Raw genomic sequence first — 25680 nt, forward strand, 5'->3', positions numbered from 1 at the left:
GGAGCCACATTCAAGTTTCTATATTAAGAAAAGATCATTGTCAACAGGGAATGGGTTTCTTCAATGGAGTCAATGCTAAGCATTTGGGTTCCCATGTACCTTTTCTGGAGCGACAAGAAAAAGCTCCAGCTTAAATTTCTGCGTGTACCCAAAGGTTGGATTAGTGGATTCGTGAGTGTGGTCCTCGAGTTTCCATTAAAGCAAATAAGTGGGTTATTGTATTGTAGAGACGAGGAAGGGGGAAAATGAATGGTGGGCGTATGTGAGGAACAAAAATTGAGAAGATAAACAACTTGTCATCTAAATACATTTATGTTTAAATTCTATTTTAGACATTTTTGTTATCCAAACATTAAAAAGTTGTTTTTATTTTTCTCTATGAATGTTTATGGATCTTGTTTCTTATTTTGTTATGAACAATAAGCTTAAATACATCAAAACCATTTTTAGTAATATTTTCCTTCGTTTAATGCCTTTCTTTATAACAGTTTCCTGGTGTATATTAATTGGAGCAGTTAACAAAGCTTAAAACATCCATGCTGCAGGTTATCAGCCTTGTAGGAGCTCAAAAAGCATCTCTTCATCCAGATGATATGCTTTTACTTTCCAATTTTGTGTTATCTTCTGAGTCATTCAGGTAGGAGAAGTGTATTTTCTGCCAAATAGTTATTTGTTTGAGATTTTGGAAATCCTCTCTAATATTTCAGAGCATGCTTCTAATTGCAAGTGATATGAATGATATTTTGGTTGTAAGTCAACCATTTTTAGATACATAGAAATTTGCTGTAATTTTCTATCGTATGACATAATGTATTGGGAACTTGACCTTATCAAGAGCAGAGGTGTCCAGCTGGAAGAAATACAATAGAGGAAGAAGATGAACACAACAGGGTTTATGAGGAAGATAACTCTGTTAAACAAGAATGAATGAGTTTACAATCAATATAGGGGTCAAACCCCTTTCTCTAACAAAGTAATATAAAATGGACACTATTGAAACTCTTACTTTAACTTCTATTCTACAATTACACTAAAGTACACAAGTGCCCTCATAATTACATGTATGTATAATGTTACAGGAAGATACATATTTTAACACTCCCCCTCAAACTTGAGATGATGCTAACGGAATCATTCCAAGTTTGGAGAGAAATTATCTTAAGTGAGATGATGGAAGACTCTTTGTGAACACATCAACAATTTTCTCCTTCGGCCCCACACGTACAAGAGAGATAATCCCATCTTCATAAGCAGCCTTGTAAAGTGACAATCAATTTCGATATGTTTTGTTCCAATGTTGTGAATAGCGTTGAGGCGTAGCGAGGTGTAAGACCTGCTCGTGAAGCAAGGCGTAAGCCTCGAGTCATAAAACGTAAGGTTCACAAAAAATATTACAAAATCAACTAAATAAAAGAAACAAAAATAAAGATGCATCAATATTACTCTTACTAAATAAATTTACAAGGTTTTATGTCAAGAACCACTGATTCTGTTTTGATCCATGTCAGATTTAGATTTGGGTCAGCAGACCCAAATTTGACTTACACTTGGGTCAAAGCAGTCCCAAGTCTAGTTCAGAACTGGGTCAAAACAGATCCAGGTCTAATTCAGACCTAGTCTGACCCAGGATCATAAAACCTGGTAACACCTGTCCAGCCAGGTGTTACCGATATTATATGAGAGAGAGAGAGAAAAGAAGCAGGAGAAAAGGGAGGAGATGGAGGAGAGAGAGAGAGAGTTTCGTTGTATACACAACAGAGGAAAAACAAGAGGCGATGGAGGATGTGGCGATAGAAAAGGAGGAGAAGCAGGAGGGAGCAGGCAGGAGAGGAGGAAGAAAGGGAGGAGGAGGCGGAAGAAGAGGAGGAGGCAGAGCGAGAGACAGAGGTACCTGGATATTGGGGCTCGTTGAAAGGGAACACAGGAGGCAAAGCAGTGCAAAGGATGGGGCCGATCCTTTGCCTCTCTTTTTTTCTTCTTCGTTTTCTTAAGAGAGAGAGAGTGTGCCAGAATGATCAGTCAGTCGGTCGCCGGAAAGTCTTGCCATGCCTGTGGAAGAGAGGTGGAGAAGGGGAGACGATGCCCTAAACCCTTTTCTTTTTTCACGTTTTTTATAAAATAAAAATTGTTTTTTAATAACATTAAGGTGGTCAAATGAGGCCTTTGATCCCATTTGACTACTTTATATATGAGGCATGCGCATCATGGGCGAGGCACACCTTGAGTCAAAAGCACGCCTCGAGGGGCATGATGCACACGCCTAATACCCTGAGTGCTTTATAGTTGCACATCGAGGCATAGAGTGCTGCGCCTCGCTTTGAGGTTCGCTTTTTAGGCCTCGAAGTGCGCTTTTGATAACATTGTTTTGTTCTCTCATTAAATTCAGGATTCTTGGCAATATGAATTGCACTCATGTTGTCAGAGTATAGAGGGGTCATCTCATGAATAATAACACCAAGATCTCTCAATAGCCATCTAATCCAAATGAGTTCGGTTGTGACTTGAGCCATAGTTCTATACTTTGCCTCCACGGTGGATAGATCCACTCTATTATTTCTTGCTCTTCCATGAAATTAATGAGCTCCCAAGATACACACAAAATTCAGATGTAGATAGTCTATCTCTAGTAGAGCCCCCAAAATCAGCATCACAATAGCCTCTAAGCTCACAAGAAGTGGAGGAAGAGAAGAACATCCCATAGTGCATGGTGTCTGTGACATACTTGTTTATCCTCAGTACAGCGGAAAGATGCACTGATCTTGGTGCACTCATGAACTAGCTAACTGCATGTACAACATATGAGATATCTGGCATGGTTATGGTTAGGTATATCAAACTTCCAACTAATTGTCTGTATATAACAGGATCATCTAGTTCTTCTCCATCTAATGCCCTTAATTTTGCATTGGCCTCTATAGAAGAATCCACTCTCTTCGTATCATCAAGTCTTGCTTTTGACACTAATTCAGTACCATACTTATGTTGGGCCAAATAGATTCCCTGTCTTGTGTATGCCACCTCAAGACCTAAGAAATATTTTAGGATTCCCAAATCCTTCATTTCAAAAACACTAGCCAACTTCCTTTTTGTGTCTTCAATCTTTTGAACATCATCCCCTGTAACAATCATATCATCCATGTATAAAAGAAGTGTACATTTTTCATGGTCTGATGATGACACAAACAATGCCAGATCATGATGTCTTTGCTCGAATCCCAATGATTTGATTTCATAGGATATGACAAAGTTTTTATGCTGGCTGTCACAGGCCTACCGCAACCCTCCTCCTTTATCCGGGCTTGGGACCGTCAGTGTATAACTACACAGGCGGAGTTATCCCAATGATTTGATTGTTGAACTAAATTTCTCGAACTAGGCTCTTGGGGCTTCTTTGAGGCCATACAATGCTCTCTTTAACCTGCACACTCTTCCTTCCGGATGAGAATATCCTTGAGGAAGCTGCATATCGATTTCTTCTAAATCTCCATTCAACAAAACATTTTTCACAACTAACTGCCACAAACTCCAAGACTTAAGAGTTGCCACTGTGCACATGGTTCTAATGAATGTTATGTGTGCCACAGGAGCAAATGTCTCTGCAAAATCAATGACATACTGTTGACTATATCCCTTGGCTACAAATTTAGCTTTGTAACTCTCAATTGAACCATCTGCCTTGGTCTTGATTTTATAAACCCATTTGCATCCTACTACATTTTTTCTAGGTGGTAGTTTTACAAGCTCCTAAGTTTGCATTCTTTCTAAAGCACTCAACTCTTCAGCCATTTCCCTTTGCCATTCTTCCTTGGAAACTGGCTCTGCATAAGAATTAAGCATGACAGGAATGTTTTAAGGCAAAAAATACATGATGTTTTGAAAAAATTGGCTCATATGAAACAAAGTGACAGGGCAGAACCAAAATACGAGAACTACAACGTACTTGGATAGCATGAGGAGAGATGGATTGAATAGCATCAATAGAATCAGCTGGGAGGGGATCATAATTGGTCTCTAATGGTTCAATCTCTTCTTGCTCTACTCTTTCCAAAAAGGGTATAGTCACAACTGCTTCTTGCCTCCTCTCATATGTTTGTTCAAATCTATCAAATGGCACTCTAGCATTACTCCGAGTACTTATAATCTCACTTTCCCTATCTTTTTTAGGATAAGACATAAAAAATGATATATCTTCCTCACCTTTTATTTCTCGCTTGTTCAGCTCAAAGGCATATTCCAATTTTTATTATTAACAGGATCATAACATTTATAACCCAAGAAAACAACATTTCATAGCACGAGGAGGGAGCTTATCCCTACATCTCTCAGGTAACAATACAAAGCAAGTACGACAAAAAACCTTCGAATATTATAATTTGGTGTTACACCATACAATTTTAATAAGGTGATGTACCTTTTAATACTCCAGATGACATACGATTAATCTGATAAGCTGCCATACAAGTAGCATCCGCTCAGTGGACTTTAGGTACATGATTGGTAAACATGAGAGCTCTTGTAGTTTCAAGAATATGTCTGTTCTTTCTTTTTACAACACCATTCTATTTAGGCGTATAAGGGCATGATTTTTTATGTACAATACCTTTCTCCTACAATAAATTCTCAAACATACAACTAACATATTCTCCCTCTGAATCTGAGTGCAATATTTTAATTCTAGAGAAAAATTGAGTTTCAATCATTACACAAAATTTGATGAAAATCTCAAAGTGTTTATTTTTATTTTTCATAAATTTTTTATCCAAGTGTATCTTGTACAATCATCAATGAAAGTAGCAAAATATGATGAACCTCCCTTAGACAACACTAGTGAAGGTCCCCAAACATCAGAATGTACAAGATCAATGGATCTATCAGATTCCATTATCCTAGACCCAAAAGATAGAGCATGACTTTTTGCCAACTTACGACTTTCACAATCTTTGACATGCTCAGACACAAATGCTCTAGACCCTTCAAAACCAAAACTATCAGAGTACAAAAGATACTGAAGCTGATAACTGAAAATGTGACCAAGCTGTTGATGCTATAACATAGAATTCTCCAAAACTGCATCTCCTAAATTGACTTTTGATCTTTTCTGCAACCCCATATCCAACCAATCTAGATAGTATAGACCTCTTCTATGACAAATCCCAATCCTCCTCCTTGATAGCTGATCCTGCACAATGCAATCAAGTGGAGAAAAAATAACATTACATTTAAGTTTGGCTGGTTGTCCAACAAAGATGAGGTTCATAGCAAGTGAGAGAACATGACCAACTTGAGAAACATTAAATTTCCCCCCAGGATAGGTCTAGAAGAGCCATCTACAGTATGAATAGAACCGCTACAGGGAAAGCAATTGGCTAGAATAGCTGTTGGGAGCTCCCAAGGCTCCTTGCCTCTTGTATTGATGTGTATAAATAGGGACACCTTGTCCCCACTCTTTTTATGCTTTTTGCTAAGCATATTATCAATAAAGACTTGTATTTTTTATGTTTGTTGTAAGCCATTGTAGGCTCTTTGTATTGTCCCTAGTGGACTTGTGATTGTGCACATTGCAATTGTGCTTTTGTATGCCCTTAGTAGGCTCTTATTTGTATCTTCTGCTCATTTCATTACACAGTTCACACTATGAAAGAGAGAAAAACAGGCTATAGAAGGATGGAGGAATAGTGGATCGTGCCTTTCCCTTAGGTCACACCCCTTATATTGTTGTAACCTTTTTTATTTTACAAGAATACCCCCATACAACAGGGTATAATACAACCCATGATCATATGCACAAATGGCATAAATACCCCTACAAATAATACTATTTCTAACATTGTCTTTCTAAACATGTTCTTTAGAATATAACATAAGAAACAGTGCTAGTGATTTGAGGTAATGATGTGTGAGAATCAACATGCCAAAGATATTCAAGATAGTGCTGATTGTCAGCAGAGTATATCATGTCTTAGTTAAGATAATGCTGTATTAATCTGAAGCACTTTAATTAGGGGTTTACACGTTTATTTATTTTACTATCTTATGCTTCTTGCATGTTTGTTTATTTTATTATTCTTATGCATCTTCTTAACATCTGCAGGACATCTGAATCTTTCTCACCAATTTGTTTGCCAAGATACAATCCAATGGCATTTCTTTATGCTTATGTTAGTTATCTTGATGTAAGCACCATTGCGACATCTCAAAGTTCCTTTCATGCTTTTTATGGTTTACATGTGTTCATCAAGTTTTTATGAGCAAGGTTTTTTTTTATTATTATTATTATTTTGATCCATATAGTTGCAATGCAAAAATATTATTTCAAGTTTCTAAGAACTTTGACTTCCGAGTTACATATTTTTGGGAGCATTTCTTTCACAAATATTTTGCTGTTGTTTATCATAAACTGAGGGACATACTTTTATCGGAAAAGAAAAAGACTGAAGGACACACATGCACATGCATAGATCGATGTGTTTAAACACAGATCATGTCCCAATTGCATGATAGAAGCATAAGCACATCCAGATTCAAACCGAAGAAAAGGAAAAAGAAATAGAAGAAAAATATGTGCATGGTGTCCATATTAACTGTGCTTGAGTCTCCCTAGCTTCCTAGGGAACAACCTTAGTGAGTGAATGGAAGCTGCTATTTTTCCATTAGATTAACTGGAATAACTTGATGGACATGTGGTACCATTGACCTGAGATTATTTGATTCCTTTCATGGCAGGTTGACACGTATTTGATGTTGCTTACTACCAGTTCAGATGCCTTTTACCATCTCAAAGATTGCAGGTAGTCTGAAGTTTGCTGCAAATGGTTAGGAGGTTAAAATTCTTTGTTCAAGTGCATCTGGTGATAAATAATGGTGGAATTTAATTAATAGATAATATACTGAGTTGCATGGACTTTTCTAGGAATGTTTTTTTTTCTTAAGAAGAATTGGCTGAGTTCTTTATCTTTGTACTCTAGGATTCGCATTGAAACTGTGCTTCTGAAGTCTAACGTTCTTTGCGAAGTTCAAAGGTCCGAACTTGATGGTGGTCTTAGAGTTGAGGATCTTCCTGTTGATTCAACTGTACGCTCAGGGTCTGCATCACCTCATTTGGGTCATGAAAGTTCATCACCACGGTCTTCATCCAGAGCTATAAACAATGGAGTTGGTGGTGCAGCTGGACTTTGGCATTTCATGTATCGAAGTATTTACTTAGACCAGTATGTAGCTTCAGAGTTTTCATCACCTCTACAGGGTCACAATCAGCAAAAGAGGTATTTTCTAAGAGATAAATTTTGGCAAGATTTCCTGCAAGTTGCCAAAGTCAATTTCTGTTGTTACCAGAGCAACCTTCAACTGGAAAAATAGGCAAAAAAGTGATATATTACCTTCCTGTGCAGATTATACCAAGCATATCAGAGGCTTTATGCTTCCATGCATGACAAGCTGACTGGACCGCATAAAACACAATTCAGAAGGGATGAGAATTATGGTCAGTTTTTTCTTTCAATCTAATGGAAATGTATCAATTATGAAGGCAATGGTTAATAAAGTATAGTTTTCATTTTCAATATGACTCCTTTAAGTTAGATGTAACTTGTTTTTAAATATTGTTACTGTTGATCAATTTGAAGTTTAATCTAAGCAGTTTAGCTCCTCTCTTTGCAGTTTCTTTATTGTACTTCTATAATTCTTATGGGACCGCTGCAAAGTAGATAACTAGGTGCCTCTTTCTATATTATATTTTGCAGTCTTCTACCCCACTCGCTTTTGATGGACTCACTGTAAAACCCCATTTCAAAGAAATGCAAAAAGATACTCATGGACCTTGGAGTCACATTCTAAACACATTTTCTGATGAAATCCATGTATCCAAATAGATAAATAGATAAATAGATAGACAAATCTTAGGAATCTAACCCTTTATATAATAGTTCAGATGGATCATGCTTCTTGGTTAAGATCTGTCACTCTTCCAATCACCATGGTAACATAGCATAACACAATAACAATGCAGTACTAGGCTCGTGGTTGTGTTCCTTAGCGCAAGACTTCTACATATTTTTTATTTCTGTTGTGATAATGCATGCTCAAGCAAGTTCTGTGATGATAGTTTTCACTATCATATGCTTCTTATCTCTTTATTGAGACCTTCTCTAAGGTAATTATGAAGAATTAGTTTTTGGAACTTGTGTCAAAATTCACCTGTTGACAATAATGATACCCTACCTTCATGTATTTTTAGAGATTTCCTTGTAAATTTTGCGAATTGACTAGGATTTTGAAACCAAAATGTGTACTACATAACCTATGGTAAAAAAATGCAAAATAAACCTGTATCTTATATTTTAATAATTTTAGAAAATATTTATCAGTTGAAAAATAAGAAAATAGGAAACCTTAAAACTAAATAGATAAATAAGCTCTTGATGTGGACAGAGGTGGATGAATTGTTGAAGAAACATTCTATGATTCTACCTTTACATTTTATGGAGTTTGTGTGAGAAATATTGCAATAATAAATTGAATGAACAAAGCCGAGTAAGAAAATGTAGTTAATGGAAAAGTTAAAGAAACAAGGTAGTGTCATATTGGGTTTAAATTCTCTTAAGGTGGAGGTGAGGCAGTTCAAGCATTTATAGGGGAGTAGGTGAAAGCATAGAATAATATCAGTTGATGGAAAACTCGATTGCAGTGAAATTTAGTTAAAAAATATCAAAATTAAGGAGCAATGGCATTAACAGGCACAATTGGAAAAGAAATCACATACAGATATTATACTTTATAAGACTGACTCCCTTGTGTACAACTAGAGTCCTTTTTCATTTCTGCTTCTGGGTTTTCTTTCACCCTATCTTTCCTTCAATATTTACCTTATAAAATTTTGTGGTTGCTTTCAGTTTGTGTGACTTTTGAATGTTAGATTCTTCTCCTTTGTTCCTATTTGTCTGCTTATTAGGTGCCTATCTCTTTCCATTTTAAGATCTTCTCTTTGCCTTGCAACCACATGAAAAACGAGGAGAAAGTGATAAAAAAGAAACTTAAGCTTAGAAAGCATTAGCATAACTTGATTGGAATAACTAACGTGGTATCAGCATCTGGGGAGATATCTTATGGACATGAAGATCAACCTAAAGTTCCATATGCATTTGATAGGATTAGTTATAGCATTCTGCTAGCTCTGTGTTGATTGACTTTATTTCATTTGCTCATTTTGTATGGTTTCTTCTGGTGCTCATATTCTTCTGGCTAGGTTTAAGCACTCATTCGTTTTCAAGAAAAAGAAAAGTTCAATAACACATTTCTACTTGTTTCATTTACATGGCAGTTCTGCTATGCTGGATCACTCCAGACTTTGAGCTATATGCAGCATTTGATCCACTTGCTGACAAGGTTTGTTTTCCACTGTAAAATTTTGTATTTGTCTTTCCACATCTTTAATCACCTTTTTATTGATTATAGAATACAATGAATTTCTCCCAAACATGCTCTTGTTTCTCTAGATGACATGGTACAGTTTCTCTGTTCCTCTATATAATATCTTGTTTGATGTTGCTTAACCTGCGTAGTGAAGCCATCTACTAGTGTGAATACACTTGCGTGTTTTTATGTGTATTAGGTACTCCCTGTGCATATCATCAACATAAACTTTTCAGTATTGCTATTACATATGCTTCAAGCCACTATAATTGACCTGCATCAGATAGCGTTTTTATCACTGAAACTTCATTCTGTATTTAAGAGTGTTAAAGGGTATGGTTATTTACAAAAACATACCCATTTTTTTTTTGTTTCTTTTAACAATTCATTTTCATACCCAGAAAAATTGGTAATTCAAAACCATACTTCGCTTATTTTATGGTTAACCAAAATCATACCTAAGGTTAGTTCCTAGGTTGATGGTACATATTTTCTCACTACAAATCTTCATTGTACCCTCATAATTCTTAGAAAAGGTCAAGTTTACCCTTAACAATTCTTTCCTTGGTTCTTCCTTCTCCTGTGCCTTTTTTTTTTCCATTTCCAACTTCTAAAATCACATGTAACCATCTTCTCCATTTACCTGCACGAGCCTCCATATTCCAAAAGGAAGAAAAGGATCATGGCAGGTTGGAATGCACAACCTTTCGCCCATTCTCATTGCACAAACACATTCCTCTCTCTCTCTCTCTCTCTCTCTCCCAAGATTCAAAGAAACACAAGAAAAGAAGGGTTCTTGTGATCCTTTTCTTCATGCCATCTATGAAACCATGTAACCCCCACTTAAATCTTGGGCTTTCTGATGCACCAGTGAAGTCAGCCATGGCAGGGTCAGCAAGCCATCTTGGTATTGAAATTGGTGGTTCTTGGGACGAGAAATCCACACAAGGCCTGGAGGATCTCATTGAGGACGCAAAATAAAAGATCCCCTTGTCTAGGTTGAGGTCCGACCACAATGAGAGTACGTGGGGTGGGATCCCCGTTTGTGGTTCTTAATTTTGTGGTATTCATTGCAGCCATGTTCATCAATTATTATCCATGGAATTCCCATGGTGATTTTGATAGCAAACATCTGTTACAACAGAGCACAATCTAGTAGTTGCTGATATGCCTGAATAAGTCGTGTATGCAGTCTAGTAGTTGGTTACATGCCTGAATCAGTCTTGTACGCACTCTAGTAGTTACAAGAAAACATGCAAAATGAGCTACAACAACAACAACTACTATGCCTTCATCCCAAAACAATTGGGGTCGGGGATATGAACCAAAATAAAAATCATTCTGGGTCTTCCACGTGAATCCTTCTCCTCCAATCATTTCTATCCAATGCCATGTCCTCGGTGAGGTTCAAAGCATTCATATTCTTTCCTATCATCTCCATCCAAGTCTTCTTAGGCCTACCTCAACCTCTTTTAACTAATATATTTTCTCATTTCTCCATCCTTCTAACTAGAGCATCATTAGGCCTTCGTCGAATATGTCCAAACCACCGTAAACGATTCTCTCTCATCTTATTTTCAATGGATGCAACACCTACCTTCTTACGTATCTCCTCGTTTCGAATTTTATCTTTTATTGTATTTTCACACATTCATCTAAGCATACACATATCAGCGACACTCATTTTTTGAATATGATGTCTCGTGGCAGCCCAACATTCCGTGCTATATAGTAAAGCAAGCCTAATTGTCGTCCTATAAAACTTTTCCTTCAACCGCAATGGCATTCTACGATCGCACAACACTCCAGTTGCACTTTTCCATTTCATCCACCCAACCTTTATCCTACGATTTACATCTCCATCAATTTCTCCATACTTTTGAATGATAGATCCCAAATATTTGAAACAGTCATCCACCGATATTTCTTGCTCACAAGCTTCACTACACTCCCATCACTATTTCGTTGCTTACTAAACCGACATTCCATATATTTTGTCTTACTCTTACTCAACTTAAAACCTCTTGCTTCCAATGTCTGTCTCCATAATTCTAACTTAGCATTAACCCCAGCTCTAGATTCATCAATCAAAACAATATCATCAGTAAACAACATACACCATGACACATTTTCTTGAATTGATCTCGTAAGCTCATCCATCACTATAGCAAATAGGAAAGGGCTTAATGCAGATCCTTGATGTAATCCAACCGTTATAGGAAAATTGGTTGTCACCCCTCCACAAGTGCGGACATTGGTTACTACTCCTTCGTACATATCTTTAATTATACTAATGTACTTGAGAGAAACACCTTTCTTTATCATTGTCCACCAAAGAATATCCCTAGGTACTCTATCGTATGCCTTTTTCAAATCAATAAAAACCATATGCAAATCTTTGTTCCTCTCTCTATATCTCTCAATAAGTTGTCTAAGAAGATGTATAGCTTCCATAGTTGATCTTCCTGGCATAAAACCAAATTGATTCTCCGATATCATGACAACCTTCCTCAACCTATACTCAATCACCCTCTTCTAAAGTTTCATAGTATGACTCATGAGTTTTATACCACGATAGTTTGTGCAATCTTGTATATCACCCTTATTCTTATATAGAGACACCAAAGTACTCTTCCTAAACCTTTCTCACCCAAGCATTTCCAAGCCTCGATAGGTATATCATCTTGGCCAACTGCCCTTCTTGATTTCATTTTCTTCAAAGCCTCTGCAATTTCTTTCTTTTGAATCTTGCGCATGAAGTCACGATTCATCTCATGAAAAGGAATGGAGAAGTCTCTAAGATCCTGAGCATGACTTTCATTAAATAGCTTATCAAAATAATCTTTCCATCTCTCCTTAATCTCCTCATCTTTGACTAAAATCCTTTGCGTTTCATCTTTGATACATCTAACCATACCCAGATTCCTCGATATCCTATCTCTCATCTTTGCAAGCCTATAAATATCCTTCTCGCCCTCTTTGGTATCCAACTTGTCATAAACCTCCTTATATACCTTATCCCTCGCGTTTCAAACTACTTTTTTAGCTTCCTTCTTTGCTATTATATACTTCTCCAAATTCTCATTATCACGACTCTTACTTAGATTTCTATAACACTCTCTTTTAACCTTAATAGCTAATTTGACATCCTCGTTCCACCATGATGTATCCTTACCTAGCAGTGCACCGCCTTTAGACTTACCGAATACCTCCTTAGCCACCTTTCTCATGCCACCCGCTATCTTATTTCACATTGATTCTGAATCCTCCTCGAGACACCAATCAGCTTCCTTAACTACCTGCTCTACAAGCATTCCTTGTTTAGCTCCTTTCAATGACCACCACTTAATTCTAGGATCTATCCTATGTCTATCTCTTTTACGGCATTTTCTAATTCTAAGATCTAAAATTAAGACTCTATGTTGTGTAGCTACACTTTCTCCCGGTATAACCTTACAATCGATGCAACAACCCCTATCTCTCTTTCTAAGTAGGAAAAAATCTATCTGACTCATTTTAACCCCACTTTAAAATATTACTAGGTGAGACTCCCTCTTCCTAAACCAAGTGTTTGCTAAGATCATATCATAGGACAAACCAAAATCTAAAATCCTTTCTCCACTTTCGTTTCTTTTTCCTATACCATAGCCTCCATGGATACTCTCAAATCCATCCCTACTAATGCCTACATATCCATTAAGGTCACCGCCGATGAAAAGATTTTCTTCATAAGATATCCCTTGTACTACTCCATCTAAATCTTCCCAAAATTGACGCCTAATGGAATCATCTAAACCTACTTGAGGTGTATAAACACTAATAATATTAATAATATATGTACCTAATACTAATTTAATAAGTAAAATCCTATCACCCTTCCTACGGACCTCAACTACATTATCTATAAACTCACAACTAATAACAATCCCTACTCCATTTCTATTCCTATTTATTCCTGTATACCAAATCTTATATCTCTAAGGTTCTATCACATTTGCTTTCTCACCTACCCATTTGGTCTCTTGTAGACGTGAAATATCCATCTTTCTCCTACACATAACATCTACTAACTCTACCAACTTACCAGTTAAAGACCCTATGTTCCAAGTGGCTAACCTAATTTTATGGTCTTGAACTATCTTCTTTACCCCCACCCGTCCAACAAAGTGAGGGAACCCTTGCCTATTTGACACCACACCCGGGCGCCGATGTGACGCGTCGCTTCTAGGCGACGACCTAGCAATCCTTGCCCATTTATCACTGCCTCCGGTGTAACGACCCCAATCCATACCCTTTAAAAATGCGGAATATGTTTTTTTTTTATAATAGTTGCGGAAAACTTCCAAGAGACCTAGGGTCCTCACAGTTCTAATTCCAACTGGATAGCCCAAACACCACAAACGAACTTGCAACCATCATTCATAAGAACTAAAACAATTTCTTTATTTATGAATAAGAGTAAATTGTAGAGAATGTTTTATTTGACTGAAAGTAAAGTAACAACTGAAAAAGCAAGAAGAACTGAAAAAAAAAAGTCACTCTGTCCCCTGCTGAAGCTGACAAGTCCAAGTATGACTCTTATCCATCTTCAGTAGCTAGTCCAACCTCACTGTTCACCATATCCTGTGAAAAAACAACAAAGTAGGGTGTCAGAACCGAAATTCTGAGCACAACTACTTGTAAAGAAACCAGGTGAGACAAAGAACATGGATAAGATTTTATGTAATGATTTGAGTGAGTGCAGATATAAAAATTTGCAGAATGTAAATAACCATTCATGCAACCAGTTACACATGCTAAGCAGAAAGAAACAGTAAGGCATGGGCATAGACAAAAACTAAGTAATAAGATATTTCAGCATGCTTCTTAGGAAGTAACTTACACCCACCATTCTACCATGAATTAGAGAACAATTCAATTATGCATGATCTAGTGCATAGCCGAAAAATGCATGATTATGTGCAATGCATGATTCCTTTTTATTATCTTTCATTTAAGTTTCATCTTCCCATATGCATGCCCTATTAAATGCACGCAACTTTAAGTTCCTCTTTTTAATTACCGTTGCCCGCGGATACACCAAACAGGTACAATCCCCGAGGTCAAGTAGGTTCCCAGGGTAGCTTAGCACACAATTTGTATTTTATTACTGGGTTCCAACTTAGCCCTCGACCGAATCACCTTCGGAACATTAGACCTCCACATCTAATGTCGGGGACACAAGGGACACCCCACGCCCACAAATGCCACTTTCTTGGTACCATAAACAACAACTGTGTCAAACACACTACTCCTGGATAAAGTGACAGACTCTTCCTAAAACCGTGGTCAGGAGAAAGAACCTCAATATCGGGTTCAGGAGACCAAATTACAGCACATGGAGTTTTTGTATCCTCATAGTCTCCCCAAGACCGGATCTCCAAGATTCTCATACTCCAGATGAGATATCCCAGAACGTATATTACACTGTTCTTATTCATTATATTTTTATTTAAGTCAATTCTTTAGGTTTGCAATACCATATGCAAAAGTAAAGTGAAAACCCACATCCTCCCTTGTGGGGATCCTTACGAAACTCCAGCCCGTATAATCAACTAGAACAATGTAGTAATGTGCCAAACCATCTTATGTGGTTTTAGTGATGCAGTTAAAAACATATATGAAAAAAAACCAAACCCACGACTCTCCAGGCCGGTGACGATCCATTTAGGCCAGCGGTGCCTCACATAACAAAACAAAAGTAGTGCTTTATTTATAGCACTAAGATAAGGTGCCAAATGCATGTGTACTCATGCAAATATAAACCAAATCATAAACATGTCATTGCTTAATCATATGTATCCTTGTTATGTGTGTTACCTACTTCACATACGTGTATTCACCAATGCGTACCTCTTTTGAGTGTGTGCATGTGCACACAGTTTACATATTTTCATCAAGTGTACATGCTTACGTTAATTGCACAATATCAATAACTTGACAGTTAAGTGACAACGCATGCTCACATTAATGATGGCATAACCAAAACAATGCACTACTGCTTAGCCAAATTAATTACACATACATCTTACTGGGCAGGATTTATGATTTTCGCACATGAGCATCTATGTCAACCTATCATAGATGAACCATATTAACCATGGCAAACATAAGTAACATATTGAGCGTATCCCCACGCTCCTTGGACTACTGCTATGCCTGTCATTTCATCAGTGACAATCAACACTTCCCTTCAGTCCTATACAGAGAGTTTGGTTTCTATTTGGCACTGAAACACAATTCTATTTGTCTTAATTTAAGATGGAATAGTCTGTTATCTATTTTTACATAGATGCAGTTTTAATTGAAATCTGCCGGCTGAAGGTGGGAAACAGTTTCCTTACAAGTAACAATACTAACAGTTCATTAATCAAAGCCTAATGTATCACACAATAACACTTGAACTGGGAAATATCAAATCAACGTAGGTACTAATAGTTCATTAACAAAAACATACACAACAACACTTTGGATTGATATCAAAGGCATTGATTGCACATGGTTCAACTAATAGCAAGCAGTTTGGTTTTGGTTTGAATTTGGGTTATGTCACCTCGATGAAATGGAAGCTTGAACTTAACCCATATAGTTTTAAGAGCATCTAATATATATATTTTTACTAAAAAAATGCATACAACATACTCGGGTCAGCCATGTCGGATTCATAGCCCAAATCCAACTAGGGATGCAAATGGGACAGATCAAGGATGGAGGTTTGCAATTTTTTTGGCTATTTTGAATCTGCATCCCCATGTATTTATCTGTTCCCTAGCCGAACCATTTGCATCACTAAATCTAGCATAACACATAAGGTACTTAGGCTATGGAAAAACTGGAATAACCCAGTCGGATTTTTCAGAATTGGCACCGTACTGCGTACATTTCCAAATTTCAATCCCTAAGGACGAGACACCAGGTAAAATCAAACAGGTAGTTCAATAAACCCCTAGGTATGGAGGGATCCATACAATCCCTCTTCCTCACGAACATGAATGGGCATATACATTCAGCCCCTTTTGCCCATGGGTTTCCACCGAATCACACATGGAAACTCATCCACGTTCTATCCCTCATCCGAATCAAAAGACAGTACCCGTACCTTTTTGATGAAATTTCCGACGATCGTAGGCTGGAGACGCAAAGGCAGGGTCGGCTAGTGTTGCTCCATGCTGCTGCCGTGACAGGGAGTGCTTGCCGTGGCCTTCAATGGTAGCCGGTAGCCCCAGTTATCCGGCGTACGCACACACACACACACACATAGAGAGAGTGAGAGAGAGAGAGAGAGAGAGAGAGAGTGAGAGAGAGAGAGAGAGAGTGAGAGAGAGAGAGGGCAAAACCCTCTCTCCACTCCTCCTTTTATCGGCCCAGTCCCCCTCCCCTCTTGCCGAGAGGCGCGGGGTCGGTTACGCCCTGCGTAACACCCCCCCCCCCTCCCTTGCCCCTTTCTTGTTTTGGATTCTTGAAAACAAGAATTGTGCCCTAAGCACGATCCTGTTTTAACGCCCCCCCTTTATAATTGAAATCGGGTCTGGGTCCAAACCCGCGACACTGGGTCCATTGTTAAAATGGACCCGGTTTGCCTGTGAATGACGGATCCTCGATCCAACTGTGGGTCCGACCCTATATACCAAAAATTTCTCCTTTTTATCTTATAATTAATATTAATTATCTTTTTAATTTAAAATTAACATTATTCATATAATTTAACCCCCCATTTTGTAGTTTATTTACAGATTTGGGTAATGGGTCCGAACTCTACAACTCGGGATCCAAATCCCAATTTGGATCCGGGCTGGATAAAGAGTGGATCCGTCTCCACTATTTATTGTTTTCTTTATTTTATTATGATTATATATATACATATATATTAAAATATCTATACGGGTATATGGATCCGAAAGGTGGATCCCGGACCCATCTACGCACCCCTTTTAAATAATTATTCCCCGAATTATTTAATTAATTAAAAATTATTGTACTTATACATACATATGAAATTTATGAGGTAAATTTATTCGAAAAATCCCTTTATGGGTCCTGGATCTGAAATTTGGATCCCAGGCCCAAATCACTCTGTTATAAAATATATATTATAATATATTTAAATAAATGCCTAAAAATTATGGTTATTACATCCGGGCCTATAGAGTACAACGCGTCGCTCAGTAGGGAACGCCCCAACGAAATTCTCATATTGGTTTATATTCATAGGGTGTGACTAAGTTTTTATGTTGGTTGTCACTGGCCTACCACAACCCTCTTCCCTTATCCGGGCTTGGGACCGGCAGTGTATAACTAAACAGTTATACACAGGCGGAGTTAATGAGCTAATGAGTATAAAATTGGTAGACTTTAAAATTGATTGATTGTTGACTATGCATTTGAAAAACTAAAACTAAAAATAAGTATGGATTTGAATTACCAATTTTTCTGTGTATGAATTTGAATTAAGAAAAAAAATTCTCTTACATTTCTGTAAATAGCCCTAAAAAGTACACCTAAATTAAATCCATGATTCCATTCCTGAACTTGAATGTTTGTGAAAACAAGAGTTGTCCCTGTTTTAATAGCTGGCAGGATGTGATTGTCTTGGTGGAATGTGGTGTTGGCAAAGTTTCAACAATGTGTAGTCTGAAACATCTCACCATATCAAGTCAAAGCTAAACAATATGAAATAACGAGTATAACTGCACTTCAAGGATCGTGGAGCTGTTTTAATCAACCTTTTGGCTGTCTCTTCGTGCAATTAAAGGAAACATTATGTTTATGCCACTCATTGAAGAAAACTGTTTCAAATGATCCAAGAGTTTAGCTCAATTGTACAGCATTATGAATGTCAGTTGCACTAATTTAGCTAATCAGCAATCTATAGGCCTGGCTCAAGTGATGAACAAGATTGCTAAAACTCTACAACAAATTGTTAATAAAGTATCAGATAAGTCGAGTGAAAGTTTCAACAGAATTATCATCAGCTGGTATGCATCAGTGGGATACAACATTTTGTTACAAGTATGGAAAACCGCCTCCTTTCATGTCACTGTGCTCAAGCAAATAGGCTAGATTTTATCATTATACAGACACTAACAACAACGTGGGCAAATCTAGGTTCAAACATGAGTTCTATTATTTCTGGCTTGGCGTTTCTTGTTGAGGAACTTGCTAATTTCTCCATGTGATGCTTCATCCAGGTGGTACATTTGGATGATGCACTTTCCTAGGTTCAAACTCTATGTGTGTTGTCTACTCTTGATAGTACCATTATCTAGCAATAAAACGTAGGTGTGAGTTTCATTTGGTCAATCTGACACCCAATGGATGCATTCATCATGGTGCGTTTATTAGGAACCACACTTTGGATTGAGTGGTTTTGACGTAAAAACATGACTTTTGATCATAAAAAACCTGTCTATATGACACAATGAAATCAAACTCTCTCTCTCTCTCTCATATATATATACACACACACAACCATTTAAGGTATAAATGCCTCATTTTCTTCATTTTTCTGGTTGTTTTTCATTAAACTAACCTTACAGATGTGATCTACATTTTTTTGTTAGTGGGAGTCAGCTCTTAGATCGTCAGATCACAGCATTTAGACAGATTTTTACAAGTCATAAAAAATCAGCGGCCTACAGTGTGATACTTTACCGGGTCATAAAATCATGATCCAAAATCTGGTGCCCACCTATGTCACACGGACTCGGCTAGGGGGTCGACGCACCCGCGTCGACACGCCCCAACACGGGTGTGGCTTCGGACACGGGGCGGACATGGTCAACGAAGAGTCGGACTCGGTCAATGCACCGGGGCCGACTCTGTCCATGTTTTGGACTCGGTCAACGTCGACCGAGTCTATATTTGTTCATTTTTAGGGCAAAAAACTATAAAAAATGATATATATATATATAACCAGACTGTGCACAGTGACTGTGCTGTGTGCACAGCACAGTGTTGTGTGCGCAGACTGTGCACTTTTTTTTTTAAATATATATATATATATATATATATATATATATATATATATATATATATATATATATATATATATATATATATATATATATAGCCGAGTCCCCGTGTCCAAAATTTTTGAAATTGCGCCACACCCGTGTCGCACCCGCACCCGCACCCATGTGACATAGGTCCCCACTGTTGTAGACATGCTGAATGTAATCATGAGGTCTGATCGGATCAAAACATGCGCCATGGGGATCCAAAGACATTTGTACCTACAAACATTTGTAATAAATCCTTACCTATCAAACCCCCAGAAGTCGGACGAAAATCAGACATGCCCAGTACGCACCAAGTGTAGCCTAAAAATGCCTTTAGCAGTGGTTTTTGACCACTGCTAAAGCTTGCAATTAACGGCACACACGTCCGATGTAACGTCAAACTATTTGTAGTTCAACATTACACCCTACTCTCTCTCTATAACATTTGCTAATCCGTCTGAATGAGCTGGAAATCATATGTGCGGGCCATGTTGACACAATCAGACCTCATGGATGGATTCAATATGGTCCAAATGCTAGGAACCGGCTTTTGGATCATGTGTTTTTGATGAAAACACATGATTTTATGAGCTGAGAAAATAGCGCACATTGTAGGCTGTTGATTTTTCATGGCTTAAAATCGTGCCTACATGTCGTAATTGGACGATCTAAGAGCTGATTTCCACTAACCTAAACATGTAGATCATATCTGTAAGGTTAGTTTCATGAAAAACAACAAAAAATGAAAATGAAAACTCATTTGTAGGTAATGGTGACATGAGCAAATGTTAACCCATATATATATATATATATATATATATATATATATATAGAGAGAGAGAGAGAGAGAGAGAGAGAGAGAGAGAGATTTGAAGCTCTTGAAAGACCTGCTTACAAATTGCAAACACATGATCCAAAACCTATTTTTTACTAAACAACGTATGTAGATCACATCTGTAAGGTTAGATCCACAAAAAAATTGCAAAAAAGTTGAAAAAAATGGTGATTTCTACTAGATTGTATGTACGAACGACTATACCAAATATACAGAAATTTGCATTTGTTAATTTCGAGACTAGGCAATCTGTTTGTTTCAATTTTCTAATTGGTTTGACTAATTCTTCCATGTTTGTGATGAAATCTCAGGCAACTGCGATCGATATCTGCAATAGAGTGTGCCAATGGGTGAGAGATGTAGAGAATGAAATTTTTTTATTGGGTGCAAGCCCCTTCTCTTGGTGATTGCATCAGGTTATGTACGTCTGATTGTATTCAAAATTATATAAAAAATGCACTTGATTTGATTCTGTATGTATGCATGGGTGTGCATGCATGTGATTAAGGTCATTGTGGCAAAATGCCAGTATATTAAAGTTGCCCCGCAAATTTTGTATCATTTGGCTACTCATGGTAATCTGGTTATATAGTCGTGAATATCCTCTTGCAACATAAATGTGAACTGTGTAGGACATTGAAGAAATTTAGAGATTCTGAATGACAGGCTTCTAAACAATCTTTTTTTCAACTTCACTTCTGGGAGGGTTCTTTCTGAATTACTGAGAGAGAGAGAGAGAGAGAGAGAGAGAGAGAGAGAGAGAGCTCGGTTTCTGTTTCTTGTTCATATTGTATTTTATCAAACATTGGATTGCCCAGAGTTATTTCCCAACTTGCAATGAGTAGCCATTGAATTCAAATTCAAGGATTGGAACTTTTGGACAGGCTGTTGTTTAATGTGAACAAGCTCGGAATCAAGAGAATTCTCTAATTTAAACATAAGAACTTACAAATGGGAATTCTAAGATATACTTTTCTCATACGAACTTTCAGTTGGAAGGAGGAAAATCATAAGAGAGAATGAATGTGAAAAGAATTGGAAGAAAAAAAACAGAAGGGTTAGAACTTAATAGCAGTTTCTCTTCAAGAGTATATGATGGCTTAGAAACAGGAATATAAGATTTACCAATTTCAAAATTCATCACATGGCATAAAAATTTTTAGAATGGCAAAGCACTGCCCGGTATGATTATTTTAATATTTATAACAAAAGCTACAATTTTTTTTTTTTGATAATCAAGCTGGGGTTAGTCAGACCCCTGCCAGTATATATCACCAGAAAATGTGTAGAGAGTTACAAGAATTTACGGGTTTTCTTTGGAAGGGGGCTTGTCGTTCCAGTTACAAAACCAAGATGTGCATGCCAATTTGGCAAGAGTATAGGTTAAAAAATTCCTGGTTCTAGGAATATAATGAATGTTGACCCTTTCAAGTTTATACAGCGAGTAATAATGATTGTGGGGATCGTATCATTCCTGCCTCTGCCTTCCAAAAGCCTGCTGATCTGACCTACGAACAAAAGCTACAAAATTGAAAAGTGCGAGTTGGCATGCAGAAACACGAACGTGATATAGAATAGGGCCAGGTTAATGAACCCCAATGTTCAACTTTTAGTGCAAAGGTTGGAGTTCATGAACTTGGTCCTGTTTCAGCTGAATCCAAACACCTCCCAAAAAGGCTGCCCTAGGTCACCCTTCAACAGCCAGAATCTTCACGCTTCTGTTCTGTAGTATCAGTGATGAATGGAAGATTAACTTTGTTCACAAAACCAAAGGGGGTGAAAACAACTGTAGGATGATAGAGAAAAGCAAAGTCCTCCCTTTTCAATTAATATTTGCCTTTTGAGTTGAGACTTCCACTAAATTCAAAGCAGAGCTGATGCAACTACTTGCTTTTGCATTTACAGACGTTTGCTTCAACCATCTACCAAACTTGTGATGGTGTAAATTAAGCTACCTTTGGAGTTTGGAGTAGGAATGGTGATCCTTGATGAATACAAATGAGCCGTATAAGACAAATAGTACCACCATCATCTTCAGAAACTAAAAAACAAACTCTCTCCTCCCTCCCTCCATCCTTCCAATTCAAAATTAAACATGGTAATTATTTGGAAGATGCCAACATAATGTCTGCACTTGGTTTCTGAGTAAAGCTACTTCAAAAGGAACAAGCATCTGCATGTCTGCCACTTGCTATTTGGTTCAGGAAACACCAATCATTCTTGGCTGCAGATCAGACTCAGCACGAGTCGAGATTGTTGTATTTTCATGGTCACAGCCTTCTTCCATTGAAGATGAACCTACTTTTGGACCAGGAGCCTGCCCCTGCCCAGAAATATGTTGATCATCATCTGTGGTCGAATCTCGATTCTCCGGTGCACGCTGACCTGATCCTGTTCCTTGCAAAACCATGGGGTCTGGCAAAGTCTGAAGCGAAATGGAGACATGTAAATGGTAGCTTGAACCTCTTTCTCCATGAACATCTTCTCTCATTAAAGTCCCCAGCAGTGTTGAGAGGGAGTTACTTGGGTGGCAGTCAGAATTACACCCAATAACTGATCTACAAAGGGGGCAGTTAGAGTGAGAATGAAACCAAGCATCTATACATGAGGAATGGAACACATGGGAGCACTTGGGCAGTGACCTCAGCCACTCTCCTTCCATGAACTCTCCTAAGCAAATAGGACACTCCCCATCAACTTTACCACACTCAATATCAGTCTTCTTGAATTGAATTGCAGGAAGCCTCTCCAGAATCGTTGAACTGAGCCCGCCATGGCTGCATAATTCCGACGACGGGTCGTGCTGATTCACCACAATCAGTATCCTCCTCCAAAGAATCCTAACAAATTCAAACAAACACAGGCTGATGGTCTTGTGGTAAATCAGGATGAGGAAGATGGTGCAGACAACTCCTAGCACAGTGATTGTAGAAGGGTTCCAACTCCAAGGAGAAACCATTTCTAGCCCTGATGATGGCATTGATGGTACTGAAATCAAGCTAGTGCTAAAATAAAAAAGCCTGCATATGAGAGAGAGAGAGAGAGAGAGAGAGAGAGAGAGAGAGAGAGAGAGAGAGAGAGAGAGAGAGAGAGAGAGAGAGAGAGAGATGAACCGCTCTATGGTTGTTCCCAAGGTTTTATAGTCACCTAGAAGGCCAGAAGATACGCTAAGGTAATGAGGACAAGAATTCTGATGGAATTAAGGTTGAAATAGAGCCAAAGGGAAGAAATGGAATTGTGACATTTCTGAGGAATGGGCACTTCTATGAGATGACAAAAATGAAGGTAGATGGTTGTTTAAATTTGCACTAGTGGAGTCTGTTATTCTCCACGGTGGGCTTTAATCAGAAACCTCCAGATTCAAATTATAAGTGACAATCAAGAAATTTGTACAAATGGATGCCCCATCTCAGCTTCAACTCATGTCTTAATCAGAGAAAATTAAAGTCAATTACTTCTTTTGCTTACCTGCTAGTTATTAGTGGTTTTGCCTCTTGCCCACAGTCCCCACCAATGTTGTCAGTATGGTTGCGAATCAGCCTGAATCGGCTGATTCATATCGGCTCAAAATCGATATGGAACGGCTGAATCATTAAGAGTGTTTTTTAATATTATTTTAATATTTTACTGACACGTGTCATCTCCTAGTTTAAAACACTTTTCTTACTCACCCCTTGTCATATATAGTTGTGCCACTTGTCTGCATTTGCTACATCTTGCTCTTATGACAATTCTTCATGAAAAACATGGTGCTTTTTGTTGCTTCATTCTAAGTAAGGGTAGGGATGTTTTATTTGATATCTAACTGAATCCCACTCCGTTTAATCAGATTTGGTAAGCCAAGAATATCCAATTATAATTGGATGCAGATATAGTTTTGATTTTTTGCTATAGAATCTGACGGATATATGAATCGGACCACATGTAAAAACATGAGCTTTTCATCAATCACATCCGAGTCTAAACCTGTATCCGTTTAGCCAATGTCCAATCAATCAGATCTGGTATTAGCGACACCTGATGATCGAACCGTTTACATCTCTATTTACACTTTTTTCTTGAGGACCCCGGTTGCCAGTAGTATCGAAAAAAGTTGCTTCAGATATGTTAATAATCTCTGTTCTTTTCATGGACAGAGAAATCACCCACAGGATCATAGACCTAGTTGCCTGCCATACTTACAATCATTTTTCCGATGGTGTAAACCTGGCTGAAGGGAGTCACCCAGCTTCAGCTGATCAAGGGATTACCCCTTGACTTTTATCCTTTACCTTCATTAATGCAAGGGGTTTGAAATTTATGAGAATGAAACCTTGACCACCCGTCTAGTGGCCAAGGCTCCTTCTACTGCACCAAACCTCTTGGGGCTTATGTTCATCCTGTTGTGATTTTGAGTACCCAAATAACACATCTGAAAGTGGTATGACCAATAAGAAACCCAAAAAAAAGAGGTGTGAGGCTAGGAAAACAAATAAACACAAATCACTAGCACACTCAAGGGGAATAGCATTTCATTGCTTGATGCTTGAAAGAAAATACATGAGGGATATATATAGTGCCAAAGGAGCTAGAATGACACGTCCCAAACTAATTTTGGAATAGGTACAATAACCAAAGAGTCTTGGTAAAAACCAAAAAGACTCTTTGGTAAATTAACCAAACTCATATAGTCATCTTCTCATTTTTTTAGAATGAAGATAAGGTAGAAGAGGGAATCCTCTCCATGGCATATGAGATGCTGACTTGCATGACTCCCATTAATTTCAAATTAATATTTTAATATCTTTCATTAATTTGTAATCTCTAAAACAAACCCGAACCCTTCAAACTTGTCAATGGATAAAGGCTTGGCGAACATATCTGCAACTTGCAGATTGCTTGGCATAAACTTTGGCAAAATCTCTTCTTTCTCAACCAATTCTTTGATGAAATGATGTCGAATCTCAATGTGCTTCGATCGGCTGTGAAAGACTGGATTCTTTGTCATTGCAATAGCAGATTTGTTGTCACAGTTGATAATGGTTGGTCCTTCGAGCTTCTGCTGGAAGTCCAAAATTTTTTCCTTAGCCATACTACTTCACTTGCTGCGGTAGCGGCTATGATATACTCTACTTCGGCATGGCGACCAAGAGATTAATTTTGTTTCTAGGCAAAAAACATAAACTGAGGTACTTTTTCGATGATCGACCGATCATGCCTAATCACTATCGGTATAGCCAAGCAGTTTTAACTTGTTCTTGACAACATACTTGATTCCAAAACTTTTTGTGCCCTGCAAATACTTCAAAGTTCTTGCTGCAAAGTAGAGTTTGCTTGGTTCACTCATGAACTTGAAAACCAGGCTTACTACAATGTCAGGTCTTGTATTGGTGAGATAAATTAAAGACCCGACCAAGCTTG

At 37.8% G+C, this 25680-nt stretch overlaps 1 protein-coding gene across 2 annotated transcripts in view; it reads left to right on the top strand.

The window, feature by feature from the left end:
* LOC149839732 (SAND family protein) overlaps window positions 1-20970 on the top strand; it is a 61496-nt gene extending 40526 nt beyond the window's left edge. For both annotated transcript variants that reach the window (XM_090002784.1, XM_090002785.1), the window contains exons 8-14: window positions 546-637; window positions 6092-6173; window positions 6724-6788; window positions 6966-7262; window positions 7389-7480; window positions 9317-9381; window positions 20592-20970. In XM_090002784.1, the coding sequence (XP_089858910.1) occupies window positions 546-637; window positions 6092-6173; window positions 6724-6788; window positions 6966-7262; window positions 7389-7480; window positions 9317-9381; window positions 20592-20687 (789 nt within the window). In that variant the 3' untranslated portion in view covers window positions 20688-20970. The remainder of the gene's footprint in view (window positions 1-545; window positions 638-6091; window positions 6174-6723; window positions 6789-6965; window positions 7263-7388; window positions 7481-9316; window positions 9382-20591) is intronic.
* The last annotated feature ends 4710 nt before the right edge of the window (window positions 20971-25680 follow it).

The sequence above is a fragment of the Nuphar pumila genome, chromosome 4, assembly GCF_984573655.1.
Source record: "Nuphar pumila chromosome 4, dmNupPumi1.hap1.1, whole genome shotgun sequence".
Classification (NCBI taxonomy): Eukaryota; Viridiplantae; Streptophyta; class Magnoliopsida; order Nymphaeales; family Nymphaeaceae; genus Nuphar; species Nuphar pumila.